The sequence below is a fragment of the Thunnus thynnus genome, chromosome 11 (assembly GCF_963924715.1).
Source record: "Thunnus thynnus chromosome 11, fThuThy2.1, whole genome shotgun sequence".
Classification (NCBI taxonomy): Eukaryota; Metazoa; Chordata; class Actinopteri; order Scombriformes; family Scombridae; genus Thunnus; species Thunnus thynnus.
In genome coordinates, this window is record NC_089527.1 from 8,324,380 (window position 1) to 8,351,067 (window position 26,688).

The following is a 26,688-nucleotide window of genomic DNA, read 5'->3' on the forward strand; positions in this document are numbered from 1 at the left end:
GCAGCACTTTACGTTGAATAATCCAAAAATCCACAAAGCCCAGTGGAGAAGGTAGGAAGCACTTTACATTGGTTAATCCAAAGTCCACCAGTTTGATAGAACATATTCTAACTCAGGGAGTGATCAAAACACGCTGACAGAAAACAGAAAAACAGAAAAACCTTGAGCAAAAGAAGGCCATGTTATTCATAAGAGCAGTGAAGTTTACAGTCAATGGTCGATTTAGCAAAAAGGAGCAGCAGCCAGTATGTGCCAGCATTCCCTCATAATGCAGAGTAGCATCTCTACCCACCACAACACAAGCACCAAAACAAATCTTGTACTTTTGGTTGCCATGGTGAGAGGGTTAGGGTTAGGGGTTTGGTTTACTGCAGAAGACCATGCAATTATTGATTTAATATATTTTGGTACCTCATAACATACCTGAAGTGGCTTGATACAGCAAACTGAAAAAGGGCAGTTCACCTAATTGTGAGCAACCATGTCTTTCTTGAGATGACAAAGGTGTCATGATGAAGTTATTGAATGTTGTAAAATCACAATGAGCTTCCTAGTACATATAATTTGGAACTTCCTATTCCTGACAAGGTTGCCAATTGTTTAGCACAGGGATTATCTCTCCTTATTTAGACTCAACTAAATGCAATCAGGGACTCTGGGAGCGCAATCAAGAGCTCCTTCAAACACAACATATTCAACAGCCATGAAAGATTTGGTGAGGACCGATGGTCGAGCTGTATACAAGGTGACCTCCTGTTGCCCCCCAAGAGGGACAATGTTAATTTGCAACATGCCTGTGGACAAAGGCCTCCCCTGTGGCTTGGTCTCCTGTGCACACACTCCAGCTGAATGTCAGACTACAACATAGCTACATCCAATTAACAGAAGTGACTCTTTTAGATAGAACTAAGACTTACAGTGGTAGACACTATGCAGCCTTGCCTCCATTTTGCATCAGAACTGTGGTAAATTGTGTTGATATCAAATTATGATATCGTATCTCTCAAGTAGTTCATGAAGAAAGCAGATAAAATGTCTTGTGCTGGTCTGTGAGGTCAACACTATTATAACCAGTAGGATTTTCCACAGTTAGCTGTCATGTAGTCTGTTATTCTGTCACAATGTGAGCAGAGAATGGCAGGTAAGATTTGCATGACACATGTCTCAAAAACTTTCAGAGCTGACTCAACACCGCACTGACAGTTGCAAAAAAAAACTGAATCTTATTGCCTCCACACATTTAGTATTATTTGCAGGGCTGTTGCAAATGATTGCATCATATTGTAAGGTGTTCCTGGTATTTTGTCCAGCTCATGCATGTTCCTGTCTATTGTTGTAGATTCTGACATTCTGAAATGGAAACAGAACCAAACAAGCTTTCGGTCAGGTGCACAGTGGCCAAATCACTGCACTGAAAAACAAAGAAAATCACCTTTCCCGTCCAGTTTAACCAACTTTTATAGTGAGAATAACTGTGAATATTTGCCACAGTCAGACACCACTGCCCTTGTGTACATTATTTAAGGGAAATGAAGCCAGATAATCTTTTTACAATTTTGACTGCCATAAAGCTTGTCTGCAACTTGCATTTCAGAGATTTAGACTAGGTATTGCCTCCACTTTATGGTCATGAAACTGTGCATAAGTATTAACCAACTGACCCCATGCAGCATTATCTGAGTCTTATCTAGAATCAGTCTTACCAAGTGCTCAAGATCAACTCATTGCAGACCAGGTGGGAATCATTAAAAAAAAAGAAAAAAAAACTCCTTTCAACCAGACTTAGCATTGCATTGCCCATGTGATGCCACCTGCTGAAATGTCCTTGACCAAGACACAAGAGCACTGCTCTGTCACTGAATATGAATATCACTGTTTGGGGGGGGGGGGTAAGAGAAAAGTAGAATAAGAATAAGTCACACATTTTTGGATTAGATCAGTATTGATTTGAATGTTATTTCTCAAATTGTTTTATATATCATGAATGGTACCAAATCTGCCTTTTTTCATTTATGTCACATTTTAACTCCTATAGATGTCAAGATCCTTGCAATCTTATTATAACATCCAGAAATGACCATTGAAATGCACTTTACTCTGGCTGATCCATGACAATAACAAGGGGTTTTCATTTGGACCAAAATGCAGGAGCCAGAGTGCATCCAAGTGAAGTAACAAGTAACAAGAGCCAAAGCCATGACATCACATCCGGGCTAGCCTCTCTTCTACCAGCTTTATGTAACTCAATGCAGTCTCTCATTTGGCATTTCTGTCATCTGTCTTTTTGAAAAAATGAAGCTTGTTCCTGGGATTTACACATATTCAAAGACAAACCGGCATCAACTACAGCAGTTGCTATCAAAAGTTGAAACCTTTGTTACTTTGTGAGCACAGAAAATCTACAGACTCAGTGAAAATTTACCAACCACAGTACTGCGAGCACTTTCCTCATCATAATTCGGTTTCATCCATATCCATAAAATTCACCAACACTAATTCCTGATGTAATTTTTTCACCTCTTTAGATGTAATCTATATATAATATTAATACTTTTTGATGACCTTAGAAATACCTTAGGTTTGATTCCCTAAAATATTTATTGTATACAAATGTCACTACGTGTATTGACAATTACTTCATTTTATTTTGAAAAATAAAGAGTAGCGAAGCTTAAACTTCCAAGACACTCAATAGGTGTGTTTCCATCCACCTATTTTTATTCACATTTTCAATTTGGGCATTAAAAAACTTCAGTGGAAATGGCAAAAATTCAAAAAAGCCTGAAATAAAAGCTGAATGCAACAGTGCAATGGAAACCGACTTAGCAAATAAATCATGATGTATATAAAGCATGTGATTTAACTTCACTATACAGATGAAAAATAGCAGCAGACAAAAACATCATATCTCTGTGGAGCAACGAGGAGACTTTAACACTCCTTAAAATTAGTACATGAGCCATATTTTCATCACGTTTTCTAATTAATCAAATTTTTCTAAGTTAATCAAATTTTCTTTTGCTGATTTTCTGGCAATTTGGTTAAAATTTGTATTAGTTTTTGTAATGATGAAAAAGCTTTTCCAACACAAGTCACAAGAAGACAAAACTTGAAAAAGATAACAACGGTCCGAGTCAAGGGAAAAAACACAAACTTTATTCTCTTCTTTTTACAAAACATTTCATAATCAACTTCAATAAATAATATATCCAATACAGACCTTCAGGAGGCAAATGATCAAACTTAAACATGATCAGATACATTTTCTCAAAAAGCATCATCTATATCACCTCAGTGCTAATCTTTAATTTTTTGCTGCTCTAGCACAGTAACAAAATAAGTGTACATGTATCAGTAAAATGACAAAAGCAACACAAGAGGTGTTTGACTTACACAGCATTGTAAGATGATGGGCACATGAACGATGCCATGAATATGAAAGATAAAAGTATGACAATCAAAAAGGCAACTGAGAAGTTTGCAAATTGGTCACACTGTAAAGTAGCATGACTGCGTCTAAGTTGGCCTGCCTGCATTTTACCAACGACATCTTGAACCTACGAACACAACCATTAATGTGCACTTTACAGAAGATATTTAACTACTTTAATTATGCACATCAGATTCTGTGGATGATAGAAAGCTTTTAAATGACACCTTAAAAACCTGTTAGCCCTCAATCAGCTATTCCTCATCTGAATGCAGGTCATACAGGTTTACATTCGTAATGTAAATGTGAGGCAATATTTAATGTAAATGTATTCATGTAAAGCAGTCTTATTTTAACAACAACATATCACTGACTCATGAACTACATAATTCTAACCAAAAGGCAAGTACCTGAGCCAAAGCTACAATGATGCAAATAATATTCCCCCAACATCATTTCTATAGTCATCATTGAGGTAATGCATAGTTTTGGGAGTAAATATGCAATTCTTTAAGGGATATTTGGATAAAAAATAGTCACTACCTGCAATCGGTAAAACACAGATTTCAGATTAACATCACATTATTTGTTGGAGTGTCAAGTTTTACTGTGAAGTGATATAATTTGTTTAATCTTATGGTCTCTTGAGAGAGCTGCAGATACCTACAAGGCCATCCATTTAAAGGTTTACAGAAAAGTTCATATGTAATGAGAAGGAAATGCAAACACAACAGAAGATGATAAAATTACATGCCATTGGGTGAACTATACTTTAAACATTTAAATGGGTAATCTGTAACAGATCTCATTTTGAGAGTAACCTGCCAAACCTCACAAAATTCAAAAACCTGATAATCACCTCTACTCTACCATATATATCATTCTGCATTGTATTTTACTGTACTCGCTTAAGTCCCTGATTAAAAAGACACCCTTAAGGAAAATGTATGGCCTGTAAATGTAGTAGTTAAAACACATTTTGAAATACATTCACCTTTAGTTTGAACAACAGGACCATATGGTGGGTCTCTGTCCAGTTGGAAGTAAGACTAGATATACAACCTGGTATAACCAAGGAGTTACTGCAGAGAGAGTTGCACATACATGTACAGTATATGTATATAAGCACTGTATGTAGCTTGGTTGACTGGCATAACCTTCAAAACCAATGATTGGTTCATTATAGTTACATAAGTCTAAAATTATTTTTCCAATGTTTCATGCATGATAACCAGAAACACACATTCTCAGGCAACTGCGAGAAAGGAGCTGAAAAACAGAGATGAATGACTAATGAACGCCTTGCTTCCCAGGAGCTATTCAGCCTTTTGACATACACTGAAGACTTTAATTGAGCTATATGTGACTGCAAATATACACTAGACAATTTCCAGACCTTTCTATGTGGCCCATGCCTCTTATACATAGTGTGTTTGAGACAGCAGTATGAATAACATGATTACATGTTGGTGGAGTATAGGTGAATAAAATGGGGTTTATTATTAGCATGCATTGAGCTTTCACTCTTGGTTGCATTTACTTGACAGGTGTCGCATGAAACTCTGAAAGACGGATATTTGTGCATTAGAGTGGATGTTTACAGGTCTGTATCCTTGAGGTCATTTCGAATTGGAGACAGTGTGACACAACCAGATCATAAATAGACTGTTCACAGCTTGTTCCATTCCCTTCCACCACCCAGTCTTCGCTTCTACCTGTTTGATTTGAAAATAAATATGATATACAGTGATGACTGAGTTTTGTGCGTCATGCAGATCAGTCTACAGTGTATATACAACACTAAGACATACAGGCAAATGTCTACAGGCACACAGTAAAACACTGGTCTCATTATGAAAAAAATAAACTGGAATAAAACGTCTGTTTTATACCTGCTTGTTAGTGTAACAAGCAGCTATAAGTAATGCACTGACACATGTAATAGTCTAAATAGGAAATGAAAAATATGTTAATATATCAGAATGTGGGGTGGAGAAGGGGTAACCTCAGTTTGAATTGTTTCACCAATCTTTAGGTTTTCTTTGCATTTACTTTCTGGTGCCTGAAGTACAAAAATTAACAGTGATTTTGTTAAAACATGAGGTAAAACAAAGTAGCGCAGTGCATGAGATGCCATGAAAGGTACTAGAGTGTCAAAAAAGAAAAGCAACCTTTCAGTAACAGAAACAACAGGGTTTCGGAGAGGTGTGAATAATTCTGCTAACAGTGCAGACACACATGTTTACAGTAAATACTAGAAATTATAAAAGTTAAAGTCACTTAAATATCAAGACAGTCTAATACAGAGAAATAAATAAACTAGGTTCAATGCCATTCGCTCAAGGGTCATGTGATGCACTGAGGGAAGATGGGTAGAAATTAGAGTGTGCCCATTCCAGTGACTTCAGACGTCAGCCTAGAACAGTTTAGGGAAGGACGGGGAGGAGCAGGGGTAGGGGGGGTGGGAGGATAGACAGACAAAATAAAACAACTGTGAAAGAAGAACTTGCGCATGAAAGTGAAAGTTATACTGCCATGGCGTTGTGCTTGATCTTTTGTTGGCACCTCTTTTTTTCTTTTTTTTTTTTTTCATTCACATAAAACGTCTCAACTTCTAGAAATATGGCAACATAACCATGCAATACTAACCCCCTCATGTAGCCATGCAGTGGACTGAAAAGAATGATGGTGTCATGAAATGTCCAATGTAAGTGTTTTATTCCCTGACAGAGGCATCACATCACTCTTCTTTCTAACAGCATTGCTCAAGTGGCAGTCGTGTTCTGTCTTTTTTTTCTTTGCTTTTCTTAATTTTCCATTTTTTATTAATTTTACTCTTTCCAGACAATGACACAATAGGACTTGATAGGCAAATGTATCTAATATAGCAATTACAAAAAAAGAAATACAATATTATTCTTGGAATGAGGCATGCTAAATAAATACTTACAGGAATAGTTTGACATTTTGGGAAATATGCTCATTCAATTTCTTGCAGAAAGTTAGATGAGAAGATCAATACCACTTACAGATGTTTCCGTTGAATATGAAGCTGGAGTCAGCAGATGGTTAGCTTTGCTTCGCATAAAAACTGGAACGAGGGGAACAGTTTACCTGGCTCTGTCAAAAAGTTAACAAAATCTGCCTACCAGCACCTGTAAAGCTAAAGTTGTTTTACGGAGGCTTATGTGCTGGACTATTTCTTAGCCGGGAGGAATGAATTTCTGGAGTTTTGTTGTCACCGTGAGGTTGCCAGGCAACACGTGTTGTGAGGTCATTTCAGTGTTAATTAGTGAGCTTTAAGGGAGCTGGTGGGCACCTTCAGACTGTGTAACAACAATGACCTGATAAGTTTATTGCATGTCACATTGTGACAAGACACCTGTAATAAAATCTTGGTCACAATTTGTGTCAGACTGTATGATATCAACTTGAAGCTGTCAGAATGTGCACTGAATATGTGGTGAATCGTAGCGCTATGATGTAAATAGAAAAAGTATGTGAAAGCAGAGGCACGACATCAGCTCATATGTTTTGAAAATGCAACAAAGTCACACAAACAAGTGTAATTTCCTCCTAAACTTTATTCAGAAATTGAACTTGCAAAATGTCACAACAGCCAGTGTATTCTGTGTCTCAGACTCAGACTGTTTTGGGTCACTAATTGGACATCAATGGACGTGTCTCACAGTGCAATCTACAATAGGACCACCTCTTTTGATTGACAACCAAAGACAACCAAAGATCAACACAACCTACCAAGTTTCTCTCACAATTTTCAACTATCAGGCAGCCCAAAATCACACATTGTAAAGGGGCCAACAGACTAGAGCCTGGTTAGCTGTTTCCCTCTATTTCCAGTTTACATGCTAAGTTAAGCTAACCCTCTGGCACCAGCTTCATATAACAGACAGACATGAGAGTGGCACTGATCTTCTTATCAAACTCTTGGCAGAAAAAGCGGATAAGCATATTTACCAAAATGTCAAACTACTCCTTTAATGATACACTGGCTACATAAATTGAAAACAAATCCAAGTGTTGTTAGTATGACTTCTACTATAAGTCTCCCACAGGCTTATGCTGAAGTGTTACGCAAAACCAAGGGAGTCTAGGGGAAGTTCCATGAGATAACACATAGAGGTTAATCGTGAAGTGGTGGTTTTGATGTTAGCTTCTGAAAACAGGACCAGTTTTTGGGATGACTTCAGGATGTTGTCATGGATGAGGGGTCATTCCACATGGCAGCCACGTCCCTGAACCTGCCATTGGAATTGTGGGAAAGCAATAGCCATTAGTTTCTCTGCAGACTGTTCTCTGAAATCCCCTTAAGAAGTCAAAGATATAAAGTCCTGTTTGTGAGGATGTAGGTTCTCCCGCTCTAATGCTGAAAACATTTTACTTTGAGGTGTTGGTAGCCCGGGGACATCAGTGAGGTTCAGTTTTCGCAGAGCTGTGAATAATACATTTATTTTCTCTGTTGATAATGAATTAGAATTAGAGTTTCGGTGGATAAAGGGGGAGGAACACACAGCGGTGGTGGAGCATGGTAAAAAAAAAAAATCAAATGAAAAATACACTCCTCTGTACTTTATTTGTGTGTACAGTATCTTGCTGTACAGCCCCTATTTATTTAGTCCTGGGGCTCACTATATATTTTGTCTTGGAGTTGCTTTTCACCTGATAACAAACTGTAATTGACTTATGTGTAAATACTCTAAGATTGGATCTTTGTTGTAGCTGCTACATTAGGCCTGCTGAGGCCACCTTTTTGTGTTGTTTTACAGATTTATCATGAAGATTGTGGCCACAAACCTTCTAGACATAGATAGGCATTGTACGGTTGGTGATTCATTTATTGATCATTTAATTCACTAATCTACGGGTTCTGTGCAAAGACATAGTTTACTTGTCTCAGTAATTGGCATTGCTCCACTTACTTTGAGCCACTTACTTGCAAAGAGTGCCCTTGCTAAAACTTTTAATGTCTACACTTTGGTGGAAACAAGGGACAAAAGTGGAAAGAAACAACCAAGAAAAAACATGAATAGCCACATTATTCATGGACTTATCTGTCTCTTGTCAAAGCCTGACAGATGTTGTGAATAGTCTGGTGACTCATTGTCATCAATGTCAAAATTTAAATGGCAAAATATATATATTTTTCTCTCCAAACAGCACAATCACAGTTAGCAGTTCTCTTGGATCCTCAGTATGACCATGGCCATTCAGGTGTTGCTTTTATCTTTTAGACTGTGCTGGAGCCAAACAGTTAGAGTTAAAAGGTTACCTGGCATTGATGAGATACTGGGCCAGGCTGATGTTAGCAGGAGTCCCTGTAATGGTGATCTGGCGCTCTGATGAGCCTTCCATGGCGTTTGCAATTTTGATCTGCGCCCCAGACATCTGTCGAATCTCATTTATTTTGGTTCCCTGGCGTCCAATGATGCAGCCTATTAGCTGGAAGAAAAGCAGAAGCCTTTGAACATAACGCTAGGGAACCTTTTCATTGTCTTGGTACATTTATACTTCCAATTATACATTTTATGTAAAAAGGGAAGTTTAATGGGTTATGGTATGGTCTGTGCCTGGTTTAATCTAAATTTCATCATTCAGAAAATTAAGTTTGATTAATGATAGCAATTTCAGTAGATCAGCTGATTGGGGGTATTCTTCTGTGCCAACAGTAGGAACTGTAGTCTATGAGATCTTTGTTGGTAATGTTGTGTCATTTGTTCATAAAGCATTAAACAGTTTGAAAACACAAGATTATCTCAGTGCACTCTACTATTAACCAATGCTTTTCTTACGAGTTAATTAATTATAAACCTGCCATGCACAATCTTAAAATTCTGTCTGAATAATTTTAGGTATTACACTATGACATTATTACAACTACAACCGTTTTAACAATTGACAACATCCTTTGAATTTACACCTAAATACCAACTGAAAGACACATAATTTGAAAACTAAAGAATTTTTAAACATATATTCCTCCATCAGCTATCTCGGGAAAACCTTTCCAGCGTTACTCACATCATTGGGAATGGTGAGTTCATGGGTACTGGCTGGTGGACTGGCATCCAAACCTGAATCGGGGAGCAACGGGATAAAAAAGGAGATTTGAATTTAAATAGTCACTTTAACAAAGCTGAAACCTTTTAAAAAAATAGTTTGACATTTGGGAAATATGCTTGTTCGCATTCCTGTTGAGAGGTAGATGAGAAAACTGATACTTACTCATGGTAACTTATGGTAAACTTGTAGCTAGAGCCAGAGGCCAGTTAGCTTAGCTTTGCACAAATACTGAAAACCAGGGGAAACAGCTAGCCTGGACCTGTCCAAATGTAGCAAGAAAGCAGGGGTAAATTAAGCTAAGCTAACCATCTCTTAGCCCCAGCTTCATATTTAGGCTTAATGGACAGATATGAGAGTGGTATTGACCTTCTCATCTATACTTTTTGGCCATATGGGTGCTGGCAGGCGGATTTTGTTACCTTTGGACAGGCTAGCTGTTTCCCCTTATTTTCTGTCTTTATGCTAAGCTAATCTATATGCTAAGCAAATTTCCCAAAACGTCAAACTGTTCCTTTAAGTATGAAAGCTAATTTCTCAATGGAACCTTTTACTGTAGTCTTTTACACTGTTATTGAATCATCTGTGTGTCATGATAAGATGTGAGAAAAATGAATTAGAACATTCAAGAGGGCACATTTTTTGAACAGCCTTGTTGATTCAATGAATCACTCCATATTTAATGGTAATCCTTTTACATGAAAGTGGTGAAAAAATAGAATCGAACATTATTGTGTTTATTCATGAGATCTTCAGTTGGTCTTTTACCGATATGCATATAGGACATACAGGCAGAATAATGTATGTACAAAGGTCTACTGTATGTTTAACAATTCAATTCAGATGTCGGGGAGATTCAGCTGGTTGTTATAGTACAATGTGTCCAACCTATTTCACTGGAGGTTTTCATATTTAATGGAAAGTAAAACAATGAAAATATGTCTTCAAGGAAGGACGTATCCTGTTGCAAAGTAATATTGCAATTTTGATTACGTTGTGTTAAAGTGAACCCCAGTGTCATTTTTTGGCTTTCACTTCCATAGTATCAGACAGAGCCAAGAGGAAAATATATACCGAAAAAAATCAAAGGAGGAGAGAAACCACTGGGGCCAAGACATGCTGTGCCAAAAAAGAGATATGGTGAAAGGTAGGGAAAGAGAAACATGTTTCTCTGGATGCAAAGAGAAGGAAGGACCTACAGGGCCTTGTGGGTACGTACCAGGGAAAGCAGGGGTGGTCTGTCCGAGAGGGGTAAAGGGGGTTTGCTGCATAGCCAACTGGTGGAGCTTGGTCAACTGCTGAAGGGTTAGGAGGGAAAGTAGAACTAAGACGTTACTGTTACACAGGTCACACCAAAAAATGAAGAAAACCAAAACTAGAGTGAAGAAACGGTGAGGAGAAGGAAGTCATGACACAGGGTGGTGGTGGAAAAAAAGTAAGACAAAACAGAGATACGGAGTAGTGATGCGCGGATCGCAGTTATATCCACTGGCACCATGGTCAATCCGCGGCTCGGTCAGGCCAAGTCATAGAAATTACCATTCTGATTAATAGTGGATGGGCGGGTGAAATAATACATCATTAAATGAGGACGATATTAATTACATTTACTAAAATGTGAACAAATTTTAAGCAAAATTGTTTTTGTTCGGGAAGTTGCAGAAATAAGTTCAGAATTTTAGTTTGAAGGGAATAAAGATGTCAGTCTGTGTTCAGGCTGTTGTGGAAATACCTGTTGACATTTTCATTTAACCAAAGAAGACCTTTTACTTAGGCTAAATAAATGCTTATTTATTTAAAACCAGCCTACTTCAGTGTAATATCTTACCATATCATCATGCTTACATATATCCCACTGAGAAATAATGGTAATGCGTAATCAGGTGTGGGTCTCTAAATCAGAGAAAATAATTTGTTCAGGTGGGTGGTGGTTGGTTGATTTATGCGTACATGCGGATTCGGATGACGACAGAGCCGATCTGCACATCACTAATACAGAAAGAGGGTGATCGTCTGTCATTGAGCTTTACATTTCTATGTAATTTAATTACTTTTCCTTCTCTACTTATTTCCTCTTAATTTTCCCATACTCCAATGTAATTTTTTATTTACAAAATGTTGCATCATATCAATCAAATGGAGGAAATAATTTCATTCCCATTTGCCCCCTCCATTACCATGTGTCCTTCTAGTTGGCACTTATGACTCAGAACTGGAGAACCTTTGGTTTTAAATGCCTGTCAGAGCAGCGGCTCTCCACTCGACATGGTCACAGGATGTCCATCCCTGCTGTGTATCATTTCCATCAGGAATGGGGAAGACGGATGCTTAAAAGCCGTCTTCTCCTTTTAAGAGAGTTTTAATGAGGGTGGAAGAGGATGTCATGTCTGTATTTGAGTGATTGTACCGTCATCTACCACCTCCACTGGCATCAATCACTGCCCAACTTTGAATTAGTGAATCTGACACAAGGTAGTTCTTGAGATGCTCTTACGACACAGACAGATGAAGGCAGATTATTAATGGAGACTATATGGTCCACTGGAATTAGGGGGGTGTCTACATCAAAACTGCCATTACTGTCTTTGCCTTTATCATTCTCACCAGCAGTCAGTGTTTTTTTAACAATCAGATCTGGTTAGAGTTCTTTCCGGGGACTAAGCTGCAGTCCACCCTCAAACTACAAGGACAGTGATATGATCTTGGAAGTCGTGATTTAAGACTTGCCTTTAAATACCTTCAAAGAGATGGTGTGTCAGTGTCATCAAATGACTGCAACTATTTTTGATCGCATATTATTAATATACTGGATATATCTTTTGATTTAATGAGGAACAGACTAAAAACTTACATCTGGATGTGGTATGGCGTACTGTCCCTGAATTGTGTAGGCCTGGAAAGATGAAAAAAGAAATGCATAAAAAAAAATAGCATAAAGAACAAATCCTCTTGTACAATCACAATCACAAACACATATAATATGATCCTTTTAATTATACTCATCAATATCATATTAAAAGAATTAACATCAACATCATGATATTTAGATGAATGTGGAGTGCAATGAGACCTACATACAGGTCTTAGCAATCAGCGTTTGATTTTAAAATAAATACATATTAAAATAAATGATAAATGGCCACTTCTGTGATTGGCAAGCAAGATTACTATATGTCCTACATCATATCAGTCAACAGCATGCATAATGTTCACGTGAGCTGCTTCATGATTCCTCATCTTTGTTTCTTCTGTCTGGCTTTTATTCATAAATTCAAGTCTACAAACAAAAAATCCACCTCAAAGTCTCAAATGACTGATGACCTCAAATCTCAGTGTTTAAAGAATGATTTGTGTACATTGATAGTTTAAAAAAGAGCAGATTTTGTGCCCATGCATCACATTTGAATTCCAAATGACTGCAGTAGACCCAATAAAACATCTGCACAATGTAATGTACCAATGTCCAAACTGACACCATTACAAACTACAGCTGCAAAAAGTACCATCATGTTGAATCACTACCTGAGATAGATTCACAACAGAACTGTACATTACAAGCTTCACAAAGGTCGTATTTATGTAGAGGTTTTGTACTGCACATGTGTTTGTATCCACAGCTGTGTGAGTACGTTTGTCCAAATCAAGCTGGTATATTATCTTGTCTAAAGACTTCAGTTGTATCTTTCATCTCATTTAACATGCAATGGGTATAATTTATAGACAAAACAAAAGCTCCCAAATTGGAGTCATTGCAAGTAGTTATGTGCTGTGTATTTATCTCTTATGTTTGCTAAATTTCCAAATGCATACAACTGCGTTTAGCTCAGATCTGCAAATAAACTATCAACATTAGGTGGAAGTAGGTTAGTGGGTTAGCTCTGCATACTTGCTGACACTAATATCGTTGTTGCTAAATCAAACATTATGTTGTAACCTACAGCTCCTTCCCTCACTCATCTTTTTGTGTCCACAACCCACGCCAACCAGCAATGACCATTGGTAGGAGACAGGACACAAATTGCATATTCTGGTTTCAAAGTCGTACCTCCTTAAGACTGTTTGTGGCAGTCTTACAATGTTGTAATCTTTTTCAGGTGAGGACAGTCTCATTTGCTAAGTGTTGTGGTGTTATACACATGTGTGTATAGGATTTAAAAGTGCAGTAATAGGCATTGGATGATGCTGCAGTTAGTCTTAGGTTGGTTTTGGGCACAAATTAACAAGCTATAGCTAGCTCAGCTCTCACCTGGCCACCTGAAAAAATGACAGGGGTGGAGGCAGGCTTTGGGCGATAAGGGATGGTGGCACCTTTTGGTGGGGACTAGGAGAAAGGGAAGAGAGAGGAAAGGCAGAGGACAATTTTAGTCTGAGGCGGGACATGTTCTTACTTTAGTAAAAAAAGACAAACACTTGTTTAAAGGGATAGTTCAACATTTTGGGAAATATGCTTATTTACTTTCTTGCAGACTGCAATGAGCAGATCGACACCACTCTCGTCTGCCCACTAAACATGTTAGCTTAGCTTAGCATAAAGGCCGGAAATCTGTACAACAAGTGAAGTGTAAAAGCAACAAACCGTGTTTTCACAAGGAGGTTAAAGGTGCTGGGGGCAGGTTGTGTTACCTTTGGACAAAGCCAGCCTAGCTGTTTCCCAGTGTTTCCAGTCTTTGTGCTAAGCTAAGCAAATCAGCTGCAGACCGTAGCTTCTTCATATATAGTGTACAGACATGAGAGTAGTATCAATCTTCTTATCTAACTTCTTATCTAAGCAAGAAGGTGAATAAACAGGCTGTTAAACAATTTCTTAAAAATAGCATATTGCTCCTGTGGTTCCCTATCTGCTTAATTACTGTGTCTAACTGTATGTATATAAAAGCAAGCATATTCATTTAAACCATTTATTTATTCACTTGGTGATTGACATATTCATACTCTAGATAATTACATTTCTCAAGGTGTTGTATTGCTACATCACAGAGAAATCATTCTGAGGCATTATGGTGTCTTGGTAACTAGGTATTCTTCCTGTAAGAAATGCTTTCATTTGCTTGCAGCTTTTGTAAACAAGTTGAATATGTTGCTCAGGAACATAATAAGGAGTCATGGAGCTCAGAGGTACTAGTAGTCTCTTTCATAGAGATTAGAAAAATATAAGGACCTAGGACATGTGAAACTTGATGATCACAGATTAAATGCATCACCAGGTCTCTATTTTTCATGCAGATATACCAGTTTTTTTTCAAAGACAGCAGGAACCGCCAGGTTTCAATTAGACAGCAGGGGAGTTGCAGTTTGCAAACTTATTGTAATGACAAAGGGTTATTGATTCATGCTGTGCCCAGCAACAAGGCTGTTCAAGACAGTGGAGAGGGCTTAATCAGATTTCCTCTGGAGCTGCTGTGCTGTAGTGGGAGGAGGGTCCACTTAGGTATGTGCTTTAAATACAATATCAAGACACAGCAGCAGTGCTCTTAATGTTTCAGAAACAGACTTTTCCTGACAGCATGTTTGGATGGTTAATCACAAACAATGTCAAATGGTAATTTCAAATTGCTTCCTCTAAAGTGTACTAAAATGACTTTACTCATTATTTTTTTATACACACTTTGCACACAATTTCTGAGTAATTTTTTACCACCTTTCAGGGCAACAAAATGGAAAGTACATATCTTGACACAAATTGCCCTCTCAGGGCTTTTATTAAGGAAGCTTGGTGTTTCTGACCTGGGTTAATGTGTATCTTTGTATTTTTCTTTATTTGAAGCTAATTGGAAATACTGAGTCACATTAAAATATTGCATCCTGAAATTATGTGTTTTACTACAAGTGGTGAATATTATAACTACTTAAAGAAACATAGAAAGGTACATAAGTATCTACCCAGAATTTCTGGCTAGACACTGTCATGTCTAGCCTTGAAACTGTCTAATACTGTCTTACTTAAGTTCTATAGGACTAAACTTACTTAGTATTCTTAATAACATTATCACTAATATTTAAACTGTTTGCTAAATCTTGAAATACTCTACCTCCAGCATGACCACACAGATTTGTTTGACACACTGGATGATGGCTTCTGGGGTCCCAGAGATTGTCACTGCACGTTCTGTAGAGTTGGGCAGCATGTCCCCTGCCACTTGGACCTGGGCCCCTGTGGACTGGAGTATAGCAAGAGATTTTGAGGGATTTGACAATGTTGATAGAATTCAGCTCTAACTCACACAGGCTGTGTAGCTCTCTAAAGGGGTCTACAGGTAGTTCCTTCTGCAGGGCAAAAATAACTTATTCTGTGAGTCTACCTTCACCAACCAACCCTTCCTGGCACAGGCTATATGAATGGCCTTGGTATTCTACCATTGTTTTGACATTTTGCCGAGGGCCAGCTTCCGGAAACTAACCCATCAGATCAGCAAGGGCTCATTGGAGGAGGGCCTTAAAGAGACAGGAGCTAAAACAACGTGTTTCAGACAGAGGCTGAGCTGAGGAGCTGCATAAAGAGCCAGTATAAGATAAATAAGGAGTTTGTGGAACTGTAAATCGTGTAAAGATATACCAATAGACCAGAATATGGATATAGACCTGTAAATGTGTGAGATACATCACCTTTAGTTGTCTGTGTTTGTATTAATATTAAAGGATTGGAGTGCCTTGGATTTTTCCCTCTTGCGTATAATGTTCTTGTTTCAGCTGTGCCATTCTGCTTGTGAAAGTCAATTTAGGAATACAACATGCTGCCTTTGGGACTAGAGTGGCATGCCTCCGCTTCTGGCTTCGCATCTCAGGTCGATGCCACCATCTTTCATCTGATGACATCAACCTGAAGGCAGAAGTGAAATGCCTCCACAGAATATGTTGGTAGTGGTCATCAAACGACAGCAAATGTTGCCCAGCCTTTTTTCAGGCATGTTGTGTATTTTAATAGGCTATACATGGGGCCTTGTCTTCACCATCAGTGAAACATCTTATCTATGCATTCCCACGCATATGTTGTGCTCAATCAGCCCTCCAAGCCTCACACCACTGGGAGAAGTATCTGACTTTTCCCCCTTTAAAAAACATAAAAAATACTCTGCTTTGAATAATATTATGTGGTTTTTCCACAGAAAAGTTCCATTACCTAGTTAGAAGTTCTTAAACAGATATATACTCCTTCTCCCTCATTAAAAAATCCAGAATCTATGGATTCAAATTGTGAACAATATTGTTCATTTTAAAAGTTTAAATGCTGGACAGAAGATGTCTCCTATTCTCAGTGTATGTGTGCCCAAGATTTCAAGTTTCTACATCACACTTGTGTAAGTTGCATACTGGATCACCACTGGCTTCCAAACTAGTTGTGATGTTACAAATCGTGCTTGTAGGTACATGTCTTAAATTCAGATTTAAGGTGAGAACAGAGAAACTTTCCTCCTTCAGCAGATGAATGTGAAAACTCTGAACATACACCAGTGAAGGTCCAACATCAAAGTGAAGAAACAATAAGCAAAACACCTTTCTGAGTAAAGGGGGACCTTATGCTTGTAGACCCTATTAGAGGACAATGCCGGTGTGAGACAGAACAAAGGTTAGACATTAAAGCCCTACTTATATGAGCACACACAGGGCCCTCTAACCTGTCACACTTCAAGTCACTGACTAAGTGGACAGGCATTTATGTAATGTTTCCTATAGTGTGTAGTGCTGGTGAGTCCTGATTTGCTGAACAAGCACGTACAATGTGCTGCACCCCGGGGAATGGGCTCTGTCTGTGCTAATAGAACTGGAGTAGCAATGCTGATGTTATCATAGCTGCTAGGTTAGAAATGGGTACTGAAAGTTACAGCTATTACATCATTAAATTCCCACATACTGTATAAGCAAATGAAAACAAACGAAAACAACCAAAAATGAAAGAAGTTAGCAGATGTATCCATTTTTATATATATACATTATTACTGGAGAATACAAAGTCATTAAATATAACAGGGAAAGAAATGAAACAATCTGACTGCATTGCATTTTCTTGAGAAAAAGCCTGACTCATTTTTAGGGTTATCTATAAAAAGAAGTAGAGCCTGGGGCCACATGGATATTACCATACCTCTCTCATTTCTTTTATTTTGGAGCCTCCTTTTCCTATGAGGGAGCCACACTGACTGGCTGGTACTACAAGCCTTAAGGTGACTGGAGGCTTGCTGGTTGCTGGGCTGTTGCTCATGGAATTGATTATGTCCTAGAAAACAAGAGCATATATTTCATTTTGCGGGGGCAATATTTTCTAAAGGTGACCCCAAAAATCCATGAAGTTAATGTTTGTTTGTAATGACTAGCAGTATAAATCAGTTAACAAACTTAAAGGTCGGTACAAATAACATGCACAAACACATTTGTTTCAATAATTCTTTCAGCATTTTCTCTGCTTGGTGAATGAGCACAGCTTTGTCGGTCTGTCTGTAAATAACAAGCGCCTTGGTCTGGTAGGCCAGATTGTATGCAGGTCACTGAGGACACAGCAGTTGGTCTCCTCTTACAAGTTCCAGTCACAGTGCTTGAATATATCAATTAGATGAGTGACATCAAAGATGGGATCACAGAAAAAAGAAGCTGAAAGGAGATGATTTAAATTCACCTATTCCAGGAAAGATAAATAAATATCTTCCACAATAAATTGATTGAGTGCCTTATGTGCTGTATATGTGTGCTGTATCAGAAAATATATGTCCAATTTATACTTGCTACCAACAACAAATGCAGATTAAGTTTACATGTGTAGAATTTAAATATTCTAAAAATACATTTGTGGTCTGCGAAAATACAGAGTTTTGTGTCAGCTTTTTCAAACTGAAATAGTTGAGATGTGTTGAAAATGAAATGAGAGCATTAAATTAAAAGCATTAGCATTAGCATTAAAATGGCACTAATGAACCCCAGGCAGACAGGTACTTTGTTTGTGCATAAAGAGGATAAAAGCACCTGAACTCTACTGGATTGCACTGGCGAATGACTATTTATCAAAGTACATGATGTGCATATTTTACATTATTTAGGAATGTTGCTGCCACCTATCGCACAATCTTATCATACCTCCTCAAATTTGTAGGCAATCATAGCAAAAGCCTTGAAGATGGTGTCTGTTGGTCCTGTGATGGTGACAATCCTCTCTGGGCAGTTGCCCTCGGAAATATTGATTCGAGCTCCACTCTGGAAAAATAACATATACGGTATATGGTTGATGTGAGACCTTAATCCAGGGTTGGATTTTAACCATATTTGAATAATGTATTCACCACTGATAAATCTGACAACACAACATTACAAAATGACATGAATTTGTCATTTAGTTCAGCCAATTTATGTTGTTTATTTTTGATTCCTGAATATAAAGCCCTTTGACTTGACTGACTTGCTTGGAAATAGTGTTGTGTTTATTTCTGTTATTTGATCATTTAAATAGTGCTTCTTAATACTGAGACCCACCTCTTCTCGCATCTTTTTCACTGTTTCCCCTTTCTGGAAAAAAGTGAAACTATAATTAAAATTCTTAACAATAATTAAAACACAGTTTGGTATATATTTTCTCAGTGAGTACAAGCATGTGTGATCTACTAAAAGTAACATACCTTTCCAATTATACTTCCAACCTCCTGCAATAAAAAACAAAAAAGAGAAAAAAAAATAGATCTTTTAAAATGTTTCATTCTGGATGAGAAGAGTACAGTATTAAAACAGCATGCTGGTGTTTATTCCTGGACACGGTGCAAACATGGGCAAGCATAGGTTACACAGCTATATGGAGGTGATGAGGGCCACACTCTCCACACGCATGTGATCGTTCTCTTAGCCCACTCCTCAGTGGGTGAAGGTTGGAGGGACAGCGCCGGCTGCAAGCGTCCACACTCCCTGACCTCTCCTCAGTGACTGCGAGGGTTCCTGTACATCCATTGTGATATTAAAGCTGCAGACCAGTTGTTGTGCAGTGTCAGGTTGCTCCCTAAGTATCCATTTATATTTATCAAACACTATGTGAAGTCACACAGTAGATACAGTTCGTCTTTTCCCATTTTATGAATGTGTACTTACTTATAAGCAACTTCAGCAACTTAATTACAACATAGTTATTCCAACCCTTAAAAATAAGGCATCACATCTGACAATTAAGCTTCAGTAAATCCAATTAGATTCCCATTTTCAATGCTACATTGATGCTTTAAACACATTGAGAAACTCACTCCCAAAACTAGGAAAACAACATAAAAATTAACCTGCCCTCAGATGCACATGAGTTCGCCACAACCTTTTTCAGGTGATAGCACTGATGCCCGAACTATGGAGGAGTGAAAGTGTCCTTGGCAGACAATCTGGTTGAGTCTGGGGAAAACAAGTCAAGGGAGCAGTCCATAGCCCAATCAGATCAGTCCTTGGGGCTGATCCCCATCCAGAAAAAATGTGAAAGGATGGTGCTGGTGGGCTACCTGCACCCACTAGACCATGCTGATAACAGCATTCCCAGCACAACCTAATAGCTTCTGAGTTTGTGGGGGAAAGACCCTTTCACTGATGTGGAAGACAGTTATGTGCCATCTTGTGGCAGGCTCTGGGGCTCAAACTATCACCAGGCCATATGGAGCTCCTGCATGAGCAGCCATGCAATGGGTGAATTCTTGGACTGTAGTCTGCTTGGCACACAACACAAGGGCAAGATGTTGGCCCCAGTCTTTGTGGCACACACGCCATAAACATGGCCAACTCAGTCGAGATGTGTAGTGTGGGTTTTCTGTTCGCCTACCCACCAGAAGACCTTCCAGAGAATGCATCCTCTAATAAAACTTGAGTTACATAACCTTCATTCTATTAAACATAAACTTTGCCCTATACCAAACTCTACAGACTTAAAGAAGTGAAGCCAGTTGCTTGCAGCTTTTAGTTGTGGCAAAATTGTGAACCACCATTTTAGCACCTCACTGCAGTAGGGACAGGAAAGTAAAGCATGATGATTTCACACTAGCAGGCTTATACACACATACCACCTTTCACGACCTCTAAAAGATAAAAAGGAGAGAAGAGAGGAGGGAGAGGCACACAACACATTCATGTCTAAAAACCCAGACAAGATGTTGGTGCCCACTTACTGGTTATTCGTGCCTTTGGAAATCTAAAAACACTAAGGACCAGCAAGGACATACTGAGCAGAGTCGACATCCACACAACATGGAGCAGAAGACTTCCTTTTGGTCTGGAAGTGGAGTCTCTACTTGTAAGGGCCTAGCAGCCATGCTGACTATAGAAGCTCAGTCTGTCACATACAGTAATATAGTGAGGTCAAGTTAGAGAGGAGACCTGGAGCGTGGCATAGGAAGGGTAAAGACAACTGCCAGCACCTAATAACCACGGAAAAGTATTTCCACAGACAAACCGTAGTCTGTGGAGCAGCTAACATTGCCACTTCTCCCACCTCAGTAACAATGCCATTATATAAGGGCTTAAATAGCTAAAAGCAATACCTCAGCATATTAGCCCTTAACACCAAAGGTGTCATGTTTAATTCCCAGGTGGATGTTGCAGGTCGTACAGAACCCGCTACCATGGTGATCCCGGACAGGAGGAGCAGCATCCCACCGAGGAGATAAGCTGAGGCCATGGAGGCAATTTTCTCATTTTCCAAGTTGATCTTTCAGAGTGAAACCTGGATGCCAGGTTAGGGTGCAACATATATGGGCGTCTGTGGCTCAGGAGATAAAATGGGTCATGTACTAATCACGGGGTTTGTGGTTCAATCCCCACCTCCTCCAGTCCACATGTGGAGGTGTCCTTGGTCAAGACACTAAACCTTAAATTGCTCCCGATGGTCAGACCAGCACCATGCATGGCAGACACACTGTGAGAGTGTGTGTGTGAATGGGTGGATGAGAAGCAAATTGTGAAGTGCTTTGGATCAAAGTGCTATATAAATGCAGCCATTTACCATTTGGACATACAGCTGGTAGGATTTTTAGTTTTCTCCGATGTGAATTTGTAACTGTCACTTAAAGCAAGATGAATTTACACCGATATGACTATGGAGCACTCCCGTGATTTATTATTGTACTTCCACAAAGGGCACAAACGACAGATTTAAAGGGAATGGTCAACACTGATGCAGCAGCGGTGAAGTATGATATACTGAGTCCCTACTACAGGTCAAACCCCCAAAAATGCTAGGCCCTACATTTCTTATAATGCAATCAATAATATATTTTCATTAGACCCTCCATACCTGGTAAATGCAGACATCTTTCAAACACCTACTCCTAGCTCATGGCTTTATCTTTCTGTTATAAATCAGTTGGTCCAAGTCTAAGCTGATGACATCATCAGGGTAATTTTTTTCAGACATGACACCTCTCCTCCAGAGGCACAGAAGATGTTATACAAGGTCATTAATGACTTAAAGGTCCCTGCAATGAAGAAAATAAATTCCCCACATGCCTCTTACTTTTTATCCTTCGCCAAAGCCAATATTATAGTGTGTGCCTTCTTACTTTTCCGTGCATGAGGAGACGGATGGTAAGGGTGACATTGAGACCACCCTCTGACTGGACTTTGGTGGGCTCCATGCTGGGGGGGGGGGGGTGAGACCAAATCACAGTCCTGGAACGGGATGTCCTCAAAGGGAGAAGGAGTAGGGTGGTATTCCAGCCAGCCAGTCACCTGCCAAACCAAACGTCACACACACACAGACATTTGATACTGATAAGAAGGAAATGAGGAATATATATAGTAAAATGACCAGTGACATCACAATCATCTAATTACATTCACATGTGTCAAGACACCCGCATCAAAAGGGCAAAAAAAAAACATTACTATGAAGGATCATACAAAATTATTGCAAATTTTCAATCAATAAGTCACAAATAGTACAATAGAAATATCAAACACTCATTTCCTATAACCCACATCCATCCTATTACTTATATGAAATTTGTAATTTTGAAAGTCTAAAAGGGCTACATGATTCAATATTTTTATCCCATTCAGGTGAGTGAGTATCCAACTGGAAGTCAGTCAGCTCAATGTGCATGCTCTGAAGCGTCTCGGCTGGAGAAGGACTCCAGTGCATCTGCTCTATGGGCCCAAAAACACTGGAGCATGAGTAACATGCCAGACTTTTGCCAATGATCAACTTTCACAGGAATGAATGGGTCCCATCTTTGAATGTGGTATCCAGTTCTCCTTAATACATCTATGGGTGTGCCTATGAGCATTACTGGTGACATCACAACTATTTGGAGCCAACTGAGGGCAAGTATACAACATACACAAGTGTGATGTAGAAACTTGAAGCCTCCAGTGCACATACACTGAAAAGTCAATTGCATGTGCTTGTATCCAGAAATGATGAACAAACTTTGCATATTCATTGATTATAGATTTTTTAATGAGGTGAGATGTCATTTTAAGGATTTTTAACAAGGTAAGTGAACATTTTTTTGTGGAAAAAACATGTCAAGAATAATTTATGAGACCCCTCACCACCAGCCTACGGGTATTAAACCCAGGCTGACAAATATAAACACAAGCATTCTGCATTCATATTCAAGATGTGAGACACACAAAGTGGTTAGTCATTTTCCCACAGTTATTATTCACATGATGCTTTGAAGGATTTCAAGTGCTGGTTCTTAGATAAATGTATGTCTTTTTTTTTCTTTTTTGAGTGTATGCCAACATTCACACAGACAGTATAATATAGGAATTTAGTATCCACAAGAGCTTTAATTGCAACAATCTGCTGTCACTTGTATTCTAGGGGCCTTACAGGCCACCATAACTCATGCTGCAGCTGATCATTTAGCCAAAAATGCAAGCTACAAATAAAACTGTAGTGGGGCACAGTGGGTTATTAATACTTTTATGAGGTCCCAAAACAATATTTGTTTCATGAATGATACATGCAGTAATTGTGCAGTGAAGATCTGGATTAGATTCAGTTCCCCCAAGTATTTTTATCTATTTATTGTCTCAAAATGTATTTATTTTTTTCTTTTAAATGACCATGTTGTTTTGTTTGTAATTGGAAACCACAGTTTATATCACAAGAGGGAGCAACTCTGACAACCTCTTACATGGTCGTGGTAAGAAAACTGTACATTGGAGAAAAACTTTAGTATCTAAACTGTTCACATCATTTGTCCCAAATAGTCCATGCAAGAGATAAAACTACAGGATCATAATGAATTCTCACTTGAAGGTGCATCACAATGTAAGTGCAGAGTCCTCAGTAAAAGGCTCTTTTCAATGGGTCAGACATTAAAGTTTTCCTCCAGTGCCCTCACTGCAGTTAGTCAAATTACTTTGCTCCCTTTGCCTTTGCTGCTAAGGCAAAGGCAAACAGGGCAGTCTGTATGCATGGGTGGCCATGCCAAAAAGTGAAAGTTACTTTTTTGTGTCGAATAACTTATAAGAAATGACTCATTGTTCTGTTCATAGTAATATGTTTGTATCTTGCTAAGTCAACCGTACATATTACAGAGAAATCATACGACTGAATAAATAAAGATATTCTGCATGGTTGCCAAGTTAGGACTGACCTCTGTAAATTGCTAAATGTTGTCCATAGTTCAATAGAAAGGTTGCATAATTCATAGTTGTTATTTATGAGGTGAGCATATTAATACTGGACATTTTAACATTACTGTAGCACTGCTGAACCTTTCTTAGAACAGATATATATACTTAAATGTATATAAATATCTCCTATGCCACCATGATATAGACATTAAATGAGCATATTTCAAATCCCAGTGGCTTAAACTGCTATTCACAATTGCTGTTCTCTAACCCTTTGGGTATTGTCATTTCACACAGAGAGTCAGATCCAAATGTAAATTTCAAGTCATCAGCAGTGCAACCTGCTGCCCTCATCCTCCCTGTTAACTTTCTGCCATTATCATTACCTGCACAAGTTTATCATTTATTTTTTAGAGATATCGAACAGCCCCGGGGTGTTCTCACCAATATCTTAGTCTGCTGACTAAAGTTGGGTTTTTCTGACATTTTAGCTCGGTTGGTTGGCAACAGGTTTATGTCCACAAGCAAATTCTAATTTTCAGCCAGACACAACCTTAGGCTATTGCTGTTTTTGTGCTCATCCCAAAAAAAAAAAAAAAAAAAAAAAAAAAAACTCACTTCCTCTATATCACAAATTACAGACTACAGGCTATGTTGAGCTTATGAAAAAGTTTTCTTTTTAATAGAAATGTTCAGCAATTTTCAAGTCCCTCTCCACTCAAAAATATGCTTTTCTTGCTCCTGCAGTAAAGTTGAATGTTTGAGCTTCACTGCGCAGAATGATGTATGTACCTAGTTTGACACTTGGATGTTTTCACATTCATCTGCTGAGAGTGAAAAGTCTCTCTGTGTTCATTGAAAATTCTGTTTTCAGGGACGGGCCTGTGAGCATGATTTTTGACATCACAAATAGTTTGGAAGCCAAGCCCGGTCCAATATTCAACTTACACAAGTGTGATGTGGAAACTTGAAGCCTCCAGTGAACAAACACTGAGAATTGACATTACGGTGAAGTAGGAGACATCTTGTGTCCAGCAGTTAAACTGAAATGAAATATATTTGCATATTTATAGATTCTGGAATGTTATTAAGGGAGAAGGAATAGATGTAATTTTAAGGACACACAAACAAATCAGACACAGCATATTTTATAAACATCTTAAAATATGCCTGGAGGGGATCTTTGAACTGTCTGAACAACAGCAAAAAAAAAAAAAAAGCTACCTTGCAAAAAAGAGACATTTCATCATATCAGTGAAACAGCGCCTCTCTGGATTACAAGATGACGTAAACGTCACACTCAGCTGTAACACTAATCACATTAACCATGTAACAGACGTGAATGTCAACGACATTTATTAGCTGCCGTCATTCTACCTTGAAACTGGGAATAATTTGAAGAAACTGAAAATGTGAAATGAGGCCAACACAGCAAGTTGGAAACGCCAGTCAAAGGATACAACAATGAAAGTGAGCTAACAAGTCTGCAGTGAGTTACCGTAACTATAATTGAAGGTGGACATCTGACTTCTGCTGAAAAAAAAAAAAAAAAAAGACTTCAGAAACTATGCAGCAGCAAGTCCAGTGGGAAATTAACTAACAGGGATATTAAACAATTCGCCATGAGGGGACAGAGGACGACCTTCATCTTAATAGAGTAAGTAAAACAACTCTGTGTGTCTCTTGCTAGCTATAGTAGCTTTATTGATAATTTAAATGTCCCGCCTTGCCTTCAATTAGCTTAGTTGATGGACTTGATGGAGGTTATTGCTTAGATGTACAATAAGGTGCCCTGTTTGTCATGATGCTAAAGTTGCATATGATGTGACTACCTCTTGTATAACGCTAGCATCAATAACTGTTAGTGTAGAGTAGTTAAAAGCAAGTATTGTCACACCCTGCCTGGACTTTGTGTGTTTTTTGGGGTCTCCAGGTTTGCACTCCGGTTGTCAATCCTTCTGGTCATATGGTTTTGTTTATGATTTGGGTGGTGGGTTTAGAGGACTGCATTATTAGTTTGTTGGGTTGTGTACTTGGGTTTGTGTTCGTGGTTAGTCTTGGATGGGTTAGTGTAGGTGACGTTGAGTTTGTTTTCTGGGTTTTTGTTCTGTTTCCCTTGTGTGTTCATGTACTCCTCCACACCTGCCCTGCATTTGGACTCGTTAGCCCTGCCCTGCTCTGTTTTCCCCACACCTGCCCTGTGTTAGCCTCGTCAGCCCTGCCCTGCTCCCTGTGTTTCCTCAGCCAATCAGCTCCCTGTATGTTCTCCACCCATCTCTCCACCTGCACCTCATCTCCTCGTTAGTTCAGTTTCTTTTTAAGTTCTGGTTTTCTGTTCAGTCCTGGTTGGATCGTTTTGTTTGTTTCGTCTTGTTCTGTTCAGCTCTGTTTGCCTTTTCATTACCATCCATGATTAAAGGAGATTTTTTCATCTAATCTGCATTCTGGCCTTTGCGTTTGGGTCCACTCCTGCTTCCCCACCTGACAAGTATATCTGTGGTCAAACTGTAAAGTAGGCAATGCTATTATGAATGAATATTGCATGGTTGTTATTAAACTGTTACTGTGCAACAGTACTGTTGACTTTGTAAAATGACAACATTTGAAACTGAAATAACTTTGTTTTGTTGCAGTTTTTATTAGATTTTTTT

General features: G+C 38.6%; 1 protein-coding gene and 1 long non-coding RNA gene across 12 annotated transcripts in view; one reads left to right on the forward strand and one right to left on the reverse strand.

Moving 5' to 3' along the window:
- Positions 1–3,134: 3,134 nt before the first annotated feature.
- Positions 3,135–26,688, reverse strand: part of pcbp3 (poly(rC) binding protein 3) — a 74,885-nt gene continuing 51,331 nt past the window's right edge. For 3 of the 10 annotated variants that reach the window (XM_067603047.1, XM_067603048.1, XM_067603049.1), the window contains 12 exons: positions 22,006–22,174; positions 19,108–19,131; positions 18,965–18,997; positions 18,572–18,688; positions 17,589–17,720; positions 15,538–15,666; positions 13,755–13,829; positions 12,360–12,401; positions 10,728–10,806; positions 9,470–9,522; positions 8,721–8,890; positions 3,135–7,692 (listed from right to left, as the gene is read on the reverse strand). In XM_067603047.1, the coding sequence (XP_067459148.1) occupies positions 7,638–7,692; positions 8,721–8,890; positions 9,470–9,522; positions 10,728–10,806; positions 12,360–12,401; positions 13,755–13,829; positions 15,538–15,666; positions 17,589–17,720; positions 18,572–18,688; positions 18,965–18,997; positions 19,108–19,131; positions 22,006–22,080 (984 nt within the window). In that variant the 5' untranslated portion in view covers positions 22,081–22,174 and the 3' untranslated portion in view covers positions 3,135–7,637. Of the gene's footprint in view, positions 7,693–8,720; positions 8,891–9,469; positions 9,523–10,727; positions 10,807–12,359; positions 12,402–13,754; positions 13,830–15,537; positions 15,667–17,588; positions 17,721–18,571; positions 18,689–18,964; positions 18,998–19,107; positions 19,132–22,005; positions 22,175–25,535; positions 25,674–26,688 lie in introns of those variants that run through there. The other 7 variants (XM_067603050.1, XM_067603053.1, XM_067603051.1 and 4 more) reach the window with 7 other exon arrangements.
- Positions 25,603–26,688, forward strand: part of LOC137192401 (uncharacterized) — an 83,340-nt gene continuing 82,254 nt past the window's right edge. The window contains exon 1 of one of the 2 annotated variants that reach the window (XR_010930568.1): positions 25,603–25,694. This is a non-coding gene — a long non-coding RNA (uncharacterized lncRNA). The remainder of the gene's footprint in view (positions 25,695–26,688) is intronic. The other variant, XR_010930569.1, reaches the window with a different exon arrangement.